We start from the raw sequence: 12664 nt of genomic DNA on the forward strand, positions 1-12664 counted from the left end.
AAAATTTAGGACACCATTATGATAGGGCTGTGTAGGTCTCAAGGAGCCCTTTCTACTGGACATGACTCACCAGGGCCCAGCAACTCCCAGCTGTGTGCAAGGAGCTGGGGGGAAGGGATGGGAGATAGTATTTTGAAATGCAAGCCTCACATGAAAAGCTGAGATGCTCATAATACTGGTAATTCCCAATGCCGTTGTAAAAGCTTTCTGGAGGACATCCTTTCCACTTAGCTTGTCTGTTAGTAGCTTGGAGAAGACAGACCCAGGATCTGCCACCTTGTCCATCCCACAACATTTCAGGTGGTGTTCATATGCCCAGACACAATGCTTGGGTTGTTTTTAGTGGTGACAGCTGGTATGAATACCTAGTGCCTTACTGATTGGTGTTATAAATGTGCCAGCCTGTGTGCACATGGAGAGGAAATTAATGATGGAGTGCTTTGAAAGGGCACTCAGTCCTGGGGAAGCCATAGGGTATGCTTCCTGAGCCTGATGCTTCCACATCCCAAAAACACAAAGAGCACACAGCCTGCTCACTGCATGTGGCGGAGTCACATGGAAAAACTACAAATTACTTCAGTAAGTGGCCTCTTCACAGCTAAAGACTATGCAGAGTAAACTTGCTTTGTTAGGTGGGTAAAGCAGTATCTGTCTTTTTCCAAAAAGGCTTGAAATTTTTCTCTCACTGTTCCCATACTTTTGCTAACATCACAGAATACCAGCCTCCATACTCCTCCTCCCACCTTGGCACGTGTCTGACAACTGATAAAGTCACAAGAAGTGATAAACAACGCCATAGATTAGCTACAAAAATGGGTGGTTTTCCTGAAAACTATTAAATATACGTATTTGCTACTGGATCTGTTGTATCAATATATTTCAGTGAAACAACAAATGGATGTGAGGAGCAATTTTTGGCTTTTGCTGGAGATAGACATCTTGCACAATTAAATAAGAGATGCATGTGAATGTGGAGAATATGCAGGCAACCTTAAACTTCAGAATTAAAACTGTCCCTGTAGGCACAGTGTCCTGAACATTTAATTCCTGCTGTCAGTCATCCTGGGCTGTGGACAGTGCCATTATCCAGAGGTCAGGAGAATGAGGAAGCAATGCTCCAGCATCTTGGAGCTCATGAGAACCAAAGCAAAATTAACAATACCAATAATACTAATACTACTAATACTGCACTATACTCAGGTCGTGGGAATCCACGCCACGGGAAAAGGCACTCTTTGCTGGGGAGTTGTCGAGGGCAGAAAGCAGAGTCCAGAGAGGGGGCAGCGGAGAGGGCTTCTCTCCTCCCGACACCACGCGCCGGACCTGCCTTCCACGACCACCCCTCCGGAGGAGACGACCGGGCGGGACGGTCCTGTCCGGCGCCCCGTGGCCGCCCTCGGATGATGCGGAGCCGTGGCCGCTGATGAGCCCCCAGCCTCGCCTGCTGCGACAGCGAGTTCAGGACGCACAGAGCAAAGCGAGGTTGCCGGGGGCAGCCCCACCGGGCCGCACCCCTCCGCACCGCCGGGCGGGCGGCCCCGGCCCCAGCGGGCAGGAGGGTCCCCAGCGGGCGGCGGGGCCGGTCCGGGTGCCGAGGCCGCAGCGCGGGGGATCCGCGAGAGGCATCTAAAAAAATCGCTTCCTTCCGGAGCGGCGGCGGCGGCCGCCACTTCTTCGGCGCAGCTCGGGCGCCGGCGGCGCCCTCCTGGGTGAGGCGCTCGGCAGCCGCGGAGGAAGGCAGCGGGTGCTGCGCGGGGGCCGGGGCGGAGGAGCCTGAGCGGTGGGAGGGGCGGGGAGGGACCAGCCGCCGCGGGGACAAGGTGCCAGCGGAGCGGAGGCACCGCCGCTCGGGCTCCGCCGCCCTCCCGCCCGCAGAAGTTTGACTCGGGAGCAGCGGAGCCGCCCGGGCCGCCGCGGCGGGGCAGGGACCCGCGGCGGGAGACGCCGCGCCTGAGGCCGCCGCGGGACGGGGATCGCCTCCAGCGGGACGCCGGCGGCGGTAGCGTTGCTCCGAGAGCCGCCCCGCCCGCGACATGGCAGCGCGATCCCGGAGACCCTGGTTGAGCGTGGTGCTGGGGCTGGTGCTGGGTTTCACCGCCGCCTCCTGGCTCATCGCCCCTAGAGTGGCCGAGCTCAGCGAGAAGAAGCGGCGTGGCGCCAGCCTCTGCTCCTACTACAGCCGCGCGGCGGGGCCGGGGGCGGCCCGGGGCGCGGCGGCGGCGGGCGGGCAGCAGGCGCCGCCGGAGGCAGCGGCGGTGCTGGGCGGCACGAGTTTCAGGAGCAGCCCCTGGGAGCTGCCGCCGGCGGCGGCGGAGGGCACGGTCTCCAGCCCCGCTGCCGGCGGGGAAGGGGAACCGGAGGAGGAGGACGAAGGCGGCGAGAAGCGGAGCGGCCGGCCTGGCGGCAGCCACAACGGGAGCGGGGACTGGGAGGGCGGCCAGGGCTGCACCAAGCCCCGCAACTTCCTCTACGTGGGGGTGATGACGGCCCAGAAGTACCTGGGCAGTCGGGCGGTGGCGGCGCAGCGGACGTGGGCGCCCTCGGTGCCGGGCCGCGTGGAGTTCTTCTCCAGCCAGGGCTCCGCCGCGCCCCCCGGTGTGCCCCCGCTGCCCGTCGTCGCCCTGCCAGGAGTGGACGACTCTTACCCGCCGCAAAAGAAGTCCTTCATGATGATTAAGTACATGCACGATCACTACCTGGACAAGTACGAGTGGTTCATGCGGGCGGACGACGACGTCTACATTAAAGGTGACCGGGGAGCATCCTGCCGGCGGGAGGCAGGGAGGAAGGGGAGCAGTGTCTGGGAGCCCGGCGGAGTCCCATGGTGGGTCCGGGGGAGATTCGGTTACCGCCTGGGGCGGGGAAAGCATGGGGTACCTCGACCTGCCACCGCCCCGCCGGCGTTTGCTTCCAGCCCCGTTGTGCGGGGCATGGGCAGGCGCCCCATCCCTAAGGGAGCCCCGATGTGCCCGGGCCGGGCCGTCTCTGCGGAGTCCGCGACTCATTGGAGAGCCGAGACTGCGGGTTGGACCACGCCGGGCACGGTGAGCGGTCCCGGTGGTGCTGTCCCCGCCCTCGCTTCCGTGGCGACCCACCCGGACGAGCCTCCGCCGTAGTCCAGCGGAGAGGGTCAGGTCCGACCCGGCGCGGCGGGCAGCGGGGCAGTGCCGGACTCACCGCAGGGTGTCTGTCAGTCCCGCCTCGCCCCGGCCCCCCCGGGGGAGTCGGTGCGGGGCTTCTCGGGAGCGGTGCTGCTGTCACCGGTACCATCTCTTCCCCTGCCTCGACCCTAAGCTGGGCGAGCGCAGCCGCCGCGGGCTCCGAGTGAAGCTGCAGTTGAGTGCAGCGAGTATCTCCGGACAGCACCAGCCCTGATCCCGTGCGAGTTTCACAGCAGAGTTAGGACGTGATGTTCTGCAGCCTGGTTTCTTTTGGTCTGCACTTGAGGCTGGATTGTTCGTGCCGTGTCCCATGCTTAAGAAAGAGAAGCTGAAATTGTAAGCATAAGCCCAGGTTGTGAACTTGGTTGCTTACACTGTTGTACCTTTATTGTAGATGGCTGTACCCTTCCCTATTTGTCACTTAATTTTGAGTCGTTTAATAGGCTGCCTGCTCATCAGCTGTCATTCACCTGTCAAATACTTGCCCATGTACACACGTATATATGTACATATATTCATTTGCAGATGTAAAGTTGTGTTTTGTTTGAGCTCGTTTCGAAGTTGTACTGAACCTGTCTTAAACTGATTACATAGTACCAAATTAGACTTATCTGTAAACTTCTAATTTCAAATAAATATCAGACAAAATTTCTTAAAATAGCTAGCTAAGGGGTTTGGAGGAAAACTGTGTAAACATGGTAGCACTGGAACTACTTTGAAATGAACAGGAGTTTTACTTTCTTTCCAAGGATTAGTCTGTAGTCAAACATGTTTTTCTTGGTTAATTTACATTTGCTCTGGTATTTTCAAAAATTAATCCTATTAAAATCTTAACTGGCCTTTCCCCTCCACTTCCTTTCCTCCCCAGTCTTGAACTATATTGTCCAAATTGTCCAACTTTAGAGACAGTTTTATACTAGCAAGTGAGTGCTTTCCATCTGTATTGTTTGAACAGAACAAAGTTTACTGTTAAAAGTTAAGTTTTGACCATATTCCAGCTTTTGGCTGGAAGGAAAATGTCATTGTAATGTTAATTTAAAAAAAAACCTGTTAACCTGTCCAAGGATGTTTTCGGTGAGGTGTGGGATATTGCTTTTGAAATTATTTCCTGTGACAGTCTCAGGTACCTGTTATATTTTATAAAAGCCTGAAGTACAGGAAAAGAGATGGCTGGTAGAGTGGTCAGAGAAATAACAGTAATCTTGTCTTTTTGACAGGTGAAAAATTGGAGGAGTTTCTTCGCTCACTGAACAGCAGTAAACCTCTGTATTTGGGGCAGACTGGTCTGGGTAATATTGAAGAACTTGGAAAACTCGGGCTGGAGCCTGGAGAAAACTTCTGCATGGGAGGGCCGGGAATGATCTTCAGCCGGGAGGTTCTCCGGAGGATGGTGCCACATATAGGTGAATGCCTTCGAGAAATGTACACCACCCATGAGGACGTGGAGGTGGGCAGGTGTGTCCGCAGGTTTGGAGGAACTCAGTGCGTTTGGTCATATGAGGTAAGTGACAGGGCAGACTGTAGTATGCTATTTGTTTACATAGTTTCTCATCTTGCAAGGTAAGTAGCTATATCTGCAATCTCTTTCCACCTTGATTATCTTTCAATGCTTGCATCAGAATGTGAACTGCAGACTGTAAGGAAAAAAGAGAGGAAAATATTCACATTATATTGCTGTAATCACATTTATTTCTACTTCTGTCTTTCAGTTTTCATTGGTGACAATTACTGCAGACATGTTGTAAGCGTTGCTATGCTGTAATTTGTCTAGAGCATTACCTAGAGGGTTTCAATATAATCCTTGACTGGAAGCTGTTGTATTTGATATATATGTTCTGTTCAGGTCAGATCTTTTTAAGCAGATCTTTCTAAGGTGGGATAAGCACGTGGCGTATCTGTTTGCTCTGCATCACAGTCTCTTAAAATACATTGTGACATTTGAAGAATTACCTGTATTTTCGTAATTACTTGGATGTATTTTATTCAAGTTCATTATTGATGAAAGCAGAAATAGGTGTTGTTTGGTTGGGGTTTTTTTGTACAGAAATGAAATTTGTTACACTGCCTTTCTATGAGACAACTTTAATAGTGTTTTTCTTAGTGTAGAACAGTTTAAAATGTATTAAGAACGCATGCAGTGTAACAAATTTTCCTATGCTGAAGTAATTTTAGGAACTCATTCAATGGTAGCATTTTCTAAAGTAGTAAGTATCTGTTGCAGTACCCAAAAAGTTTATCTGCAATTCCATAACTAAAATTCATGCTGGTTTCTCTGGGAATATTGTGGTTATTTGCAAGACTATCTTTGTAGATAAAAATAGACTGAGCATACAACTACGAGAAAGGGAAAAGGTTGATAGCTAATATGATGGATATTATTTCACTTATTTTGACCTGTTCTGTAATATAAATATGTGCTTGCCCTTGTGGCACTCCCTCATTAATCAGGAAAAATCCATTTAAATGAGCCACAGAAAGAGGTTATGTGTTATTTAGTCTCAAGAAGTTAGAAAAAACAATTAATTTTGTGGAATAGCATTTTTCGGAATGGCCCAGGGAAAGGTGACCATTTATAAATGGGTTTGGTAGGCTACAGTGTATGTAAACAGGTGAAGAAGGAAAGAAAGTACTGCATACTTGGTGCTAGTTAGGTAGAAATCTTAGAGGGGCAAATCTTCTTCTTTACTTAAAATAGAAAGATGCTTTTTGTGACTGTTTCATTACGTGTTGTAAATGCCACTGCAAAGTAATACATCTGTTGCTCTGGTAGAGCAGGGAAGACATTTATGGTGCTGATGGAAATCGATGTCAGACTATGTAGGACTAGTTCTTAATCAGACATCCAAATTGCATGGTACATTGGCAGCCTAATCTTACAGTCTGATGTGTTTGGGCTGTGTCTGTACAAAGCTATTTTCCAATTCTTATTGGCATGTGATGCTTGCTGATCTGTATCAGGTGGCAGCATTATGATTCTACCTTGACAGTGGTATCTTGGAAAGAGTTTTGGCTTTGTTTTTATGGCTTGTCTTGGGGAGAAATCTGTGGAAGGGAAGAAAACTGATAATAGATAATATTGTCACTATGGTTAGAGTTTATTTTGATGTTGAATGTCAGGAAGTGTTGGCTCCAGGCACTGATCTTAAGGGGCATGGAGTGCAAAAATACAGTTTTGGAGACTGATTTATATGACTGCCCAGAAGCTCAGGTTTTCATGGTAGGATTGGGGCCTGAAAACAAACTTTTGAAAAAAACTCATGTTTGTATGGGATCTGGAATAGAGTGACACCAGTCTTGGTTGTCAGTTGCTCTTGAAGGACCTACCTAATAAAGAATAGGTGAAGAAAAAATATGTTGGGCGTTGCAATAGTCCTGACTCATTTCTGACCAGTATTTCTGTCTAATTGTGAAGAATCTTTGACTCTGATGCCAGTGCGGAAGCTGCTTGGGAAAATACCGATGATTAAGACAAAGCTGCTTTGGATGTTTTCCCAGCATTAAACCTATGTAGATGGGAAGGAGTGAAATAGGGTGTCTGGAAAGAGAAGCTGCATTTGTGCTTTGGCATAGTTTGTGCTGTGCAACAGTGTGATACTCCACCTGAGCAGATCTGTGTGTTGCAGATCACTAGATTATTTGGTGACAAGAGTAATTTTTTTTTTCCCTGGGGCATTGAAGCTGTTTCTGTATGCTTTTTCATACCTGTGTTAGATCAGAAACACTGTGTGCTAGAAGGGGAATATTCCGTCAGATACATGTGCACAAAATCTAAGATTGGGGCCAGGACTTCCTGTATAGCCAGTTGCACTTCTGTCCTGAAGTCCTCTTGTTGTATGTAAGTATTAAACTGAGTCCTGTTGAGCTGCAAGGTTATTATGAACTTAGTTGATTTTGGTAGGATGTATAATTTCTATTTTGTATGTGTTGCTAAAGACTAATATAAGCTGGAAACAATTATATTAAAATTCGTAGGAGCTTTTTAGCTCCAGAAGAGCTGAATCAGTGTTGCGTCATTTTTTAACTAGATTTCTTTTTTAAGAACTGGATTGGGAAGTCAAAGAGTTGCTGAGAAAACCTGAAATGCTTGATCTTTGCTGGGTGGCTCGGCTGGTATGGTTAAGACTGGCTGCCTGTCAGAGTTCATTCTGCTGCTACTTAGAGTTAGCCAGTAAGCATATGGTAGCTTATATGCATATCCTTGCTGGCAAGAAGAGGGTTACAACTTCGGCTTTTTAAAAAAAATTTTGTTGGTTTTTTTTGTCAATTTTTTTGTTGCAAGAATGAATAAGAAAAGAAGTTTGTGAGCCTGCAGTGAGCCACTCTTATGTTTTGAGATTTCTAGAGTTAAATTCTAGTTCTGCCAGATTTGAAGCCAGGTCTAAAGACTAGGTCTCCCACGTACCAAGTGACTCACAGCTGAGGTGATGAGCCTCTCTCTGTCTCTGCTGGTGGAGCTCCTCCACTATAAATAAAGAATTAGTCATTGGATTGCTGAGAGAGTGACTCTAATGACAGTGTTTTTAGGGTCCTTGTGAAAAATGGAGAACTGAAAGAGGAGGACACTTGGGTTGGTTTCTCTTGTTAGTTGCTGTCCTGTTCTGCCGTACTTGTGCAGCCCTGTGGTGAGCTGGAACAAGGGCAGGATCCACTTTGCTGAGCATGAGCATCAGGAGAAAAGAGGTGGTCACAGCCAGGAATAAAGGACCAGAAAGGTGTTAAAGTGCCATCTTGACAGCAGCTTACATTCAAACTGTCCGGAAGCAACAGCTGAACTGTAGCTTAAATCTAGTCCATTTCCTTTCTTCAGGAGAAAGTATCTGCTAGAAATGTATTTTGAATGGATCATTTTCTTTCTGTAGAAGATCCACCCTTGTTCTTTTATAATTTTTAAATTGTTTTCATTTATCCTCCAGTTTTGATGATGTTGTAATGACTGAGCTATAGCAAACCTGACAAATTTGTCTAAAGCATGTCTGTAAAAAGTCTGTTAATTTTTTGTAAGGTCATAGTGCCTTCAGCTTCCCCAAATCAGAAACTAAAGATTAAAAGGGCCTTTTGATTTGTTTTCAGAATCCGTATTTCAAGCTATTACTCTCTTCCACTAATTTTAAAGCCTTCAAATGTTCTTCTTTTAAAGGAATGAAGAAATTGTCTTGATTGTAGTGAGTCATATGTATTCTATTCTTTTGAAAACAGAAATATAGTTAACAACCTGAGATGCTGTGTACTTCCTTGTTTTGCTGTTTAAGAGGGACTTGAGTAAAGAGGACCATTTGAAATAAAGGGCTGATTGCTTTATCTCTCTCCCCTTCCCCCCTTTTTTTAAAATATATTTTCAGTTTCAGAAGACTGTTCTGTAATTTATAATCTGAGTTTTTAACAGATCAAATAGTGTAGTTCCACAAAATTACTAAATAAAATGCTGTGTATGAAATAAGTGGCTCTAACAATTAAAGCAGACATTGTCAGGGTGTAAATACTATCAGAGAATGTGATTTTTTAGAAAATGAAAAATGACAAATGCAGCATAAAGCATCTAAAGACAATTCATTGCTGTATTTGTAACATATATTCAGATGCTTGTAAAGCTTTTCTTTTTGTAGCCTTTTTCCCCTTCTTATGGATGAAAATCATATTGGATATCCTAAAGTAGAAGAGACCCATAAGGATTATCAAGTCCAGTGTTTGCTACGTTCACTTTAAAGTTAAAAACTACATTCCTCCAAAGCATCTCATACACTATTGATCCTTCGGTATTGCGTATGTTGACGTTGAAAGAAAATATTGTACTTTGTACATACAAGTAGTCCGCATAAATGATATATCTGTTTTTCCCATTGTTTTTTTCCCCCCTTTGTTTCCAAAGTTCAAGGACAACCGTAGAATACAGTCTCATTACTGACACATTTTTTTAGTAAAAAAGTTCTCTATTATCCTGTTTGTTGTTGATTCCCAGTAGTTACAGTAAATACTGCAGTAAATGTCATGGGAAAATGCCTCTTTGGATCAAGCTGTGTACTCAGAAACGTTTCCTTTGCAGTGCATTGGTATTTTTACTGTCTCTGGTGGTACTGGAATCTTTGTAAACAATTTTTTATCTTCCTCTAAAAAGACTTATATTTTCTGTTTTAAATTTTCCTTCCTGATGTATTTTGATTTCCAATTTAAGGCTTTATCTCTCTCTTTGTTGAAGATCACTACTAAGCTTTGAGTTCAACCCTGGAACGAATAGAGGCATTAGAGGTGTGTGTGCCTGTGATGATGATAAGATGGTATTTTGCTCATTTGGGTACAGGAATGATCAGTATTGAAGCAGCAGGCAGTACCCACCCCCACTTAAGCTGTTTAATTTGGGCAGCATCTCTAGGTAGTTACATAAATGCAGCCACTAGTTTTAAAAAAAACCCATAAAAACGTAGAGTGAGCTATCAGTGATCCTGGAATAAAAATGCATAGAAGAGTGGACCCTTGCCATAGGGGTCTGTGTGGGTATATGATGAGAAATCAGATGATCCTAGAAGCCTTAGAACTGTTTGCATAAGTGGACATTTTCTGATACAGGATTGCCTGTGTTCTGTCTTAACTGTTTGTTACTAATATCTATCCGATTAGTGATGTTAACTGTACTTATCAAACTTCTTTACTTTATGTGATTCTCACCTGATTAGAAAAGTGAGTTATATTTTCATAGTATTGTAGTGTAGTGTTTCTGTGTGTACATGATACAATTAAATGTAAATCATTAAATGCATACCCTATTGCTGTAACCATGGTGCTGAATTGGGTCATTACTCATGCCCTGTGTGGCTCTGTCTGGTCCTGCTTGAACTGCCTACCCTGACTGTGCTATGCAGACTTCCTGCTCTTTCTCTGGCTTTCTATGTAACCTCCTGTCATTCATTTGCTCTTTCACCCAGGATGTTTGGGGAGAGTGCCTGAGGGCACTGCTTCCCTTGGGTTCATTGACCCTGAGGGCTCCCTGTCTTCTTACCCCTTCTTGATCCTGCCATGATCAGCTTGGCCGGGAGGTTGAGGAACTTCATGGTGAGAAAGCAGAGTCATCCCTGGTACTTGCATGTTACAGAGTCATATGTGTTTCCTCATGTGGCTCAGCACAACAGCAAGAGTTGGAGATACCATGTTTTGGCATCTTTATTGTGAAGGATGGCATTGCCATAGCTACCATGAAGATGTGCAGAAGAGCACACAGGCCCATGTCTGTGGTCCATTGTATGAGGGCATCTGATCTGTGAAGCCAAGAGCTAAGAGCTTCTCACCTGGTTGAGTGCTAATGTCTCTTACATTTGTGTCTTGGTTTCCAGTTGAGCATCCTGTGTTTTCTGCTCTGCCTCGAGGAAATATTGCTTATGCCTTTTTGGAGTTTGACAGCTGTGTAATTCTGAGTTACCATGTTGCTGAAAGACTCTGGGGCACATTTTCATGTCCCTGGTACGAAGAATGCATAGCTACACCTTTCTTCTAATGTGTTTTTTTTCTAACAGCAGCCCTTTGTGTGGAGGACGAAGTGGTCTGGCTATTAGCTTTTGAGTCAGTTGCAAATGTTTGAATATTCATAAAACAAGTATTTCAAAGCTTCTCCTCTTTAAGAGTAAGCACTTGTTTGACTTACCAGAGGATCCCACAGACAAGAAAAAAAGAAGTTCCTAAATTATTAGAAATGTATCTTTAGTTCTGCATATGGGTATCTTGAACCATGTCTCAACTTCTTCTCTGAATATTTAAAAGCTAACCACGTTAGATTTTTCCCCTCATTTTGTTGGAAATATTTTCTCAAGACTTTTGTGCTATTGAATATATCTAGGTGGTACTTCCACAGATATCCAGGGCAGAAGTCTAGGTGTTCAAGTGTGTTTAAAAAAAGAGTGTTTGTCATGAGCCGATGCAATTGTGGCACAACTATTGTAAGAGACATCTCATTTAAACTCCTCAGATCATCAGTCTTTACAGTATTCTGTACAAACAATTATTCCTGTACAAGCAATAAGCTTGATTTTTAAAATGAGAATAACAGATGAATAACTCTGCATTAGTGTCAGCAGTGGTTAGTTTTTGCTTTAAGTGAATTCGTGAAACAAAGTAAGATGAAACCCTGATGTTTACTTTTTTTTCTGAAATAGTTTTTCTATACTTTACCTTAAAATCAAGTAAATGTAACCACACAGGAAGGATTCGTTTCTATAGGTATTTCCAGAATTACCTGTGTTTTTAAAGCTTTGTCTTTCCTACAGGTTCTAAAACAGCTGTGTTTCACATGTGCAGATCTGATTGTGGTAATTGGTCATGCTTTGACTAACAGTTTTGTTAAATTGTCCTACTTCAGCCTTTCTGATGATGAGTGGTTTGTTGAAATGAAATAGTAGAGAGTTACTTGAAAGTGTGTTTAGTCTTCTCAAAGACACAGTCCACGAGCTGTTTCCTCCTGCTCCCTCCCAACCCCCAATGTAGATGAGTTTTGTTACTTGTTCTGGGCTGTTCTTTGTATCTCTTCTCACCCCAACTTAGAAAAATCTCCCAGAGATAACTTTTTCCTGACTTTGACTTTCTATCACATCTTTTGAGATCAAAAGACATGCTTATACTGAAATCGACAGTGCTCACAAAAGAGAGAAGCTGGAAGTTGTAAACAGGGAGAGTTACAAAAATTATGTGAAATAAAAGCTAATTAAATGTACTCTTGATACCTAATGAAATACTACAGTAGGATATGTCTTTTTTTAGAAGAATAAGCTTTCTAGCTACTCTTCCAGTTTGTATCTTTCTTAGGAGTTTTCTTCAGGTAGAGAAGCAGGCATAAAGTGTAGCTGGATCATTTGAAGTCTTCATGCTTTCTTTTACGGTTCTCATTACCAAAGTACTTGCCAGCTCTTTTCAGTTCTTATGTGAGAAGGCATATATTAACTCGTCATCAGTATATGCTGCTGTGCCATATTCTCTACAATATGTTTTTATTTAGTTAATTCACTGCATTGCATAACGTGATAGATTCAAAGAATACCTCTCGTATTAAAATTGTAGCAAGAAGTGCAAGCATTGAGGAGTTTATTCCATCAGACCGGTTCTGGGTACTGATTTAAGCTCAAGATGAGTGCCAGGTTGGTCACTTTTTAGTACATATTTGGAACTGGGCAACAAATAAATGTGTAGTTCCACCCCAGCTGCAATATTTTTAGCTTCTGGGTATTACTCTGAGTAGAGATTTTTGTCCTGCCTGTAAGAATTCTTTTAAAGCACTCATACACTTTTGAAAATAAAGAACATCTTGAACTAGAGGTATAATTTTAGGAAACTCTGGAGGAGGATAAGCAGTCTGGTAACTGGTACAGGCTTCTTGAATGCTGTTTTATGTATGATTTAGTCTTAAAATGAACCTAGGAAAGGAGTTAGCTTTTTTTTCCTAATGCAGTGCTTTTGAGATAAATTTCCATTATCTTTTATGTAGTGCTTTTGAGATACACTTTCAACACATTGGTTGAATTTTTACC

The 12664-nt window shown here is 44.5% G+C and overlaps 1 protein-coding gene across 1 annotated transcript in view; it reads left to right on the forward strand.

Annotated features, from left to right (window-relative positions):
* Window positions 1–1812: 1812 nt before the first annotated feature.
* CHSY3 (chondroitin sulfate synthase 3) overlaps window positions 1813–12664 on the forward strand; it is a 140520-nt gene continuing 129668 nt past the window's right edge. Inside the window, exons 1-2 of the mRNA XM_032095970.1 lie at window positions 1813–2748; window positions 4379–4662. Of these exons, the coding sequence (XP_031951861.1) occupies window positions 2034–2748; window positions 4379–4662 (999 nt within the window). The 5' untranslated portion in view covers window positions 1813–2033. The remainder of the gene's footprint in view (window positions 2749–4378; window positions 4663–12664) is intronic.

This window comes from Corvus moneduloides, chromosome Z (assembly GCF_009650955.1).
Source record: "Corvus moneduloides isolate bCorMon1 chromosome Z, bCorMon1.pri, whole genome shotgun sequence".
NCBI lineage: Eukaryota > Metazoa > Chordata > Aves > Passeriformes > Corvidae > Corvus > Corvus moneduloides.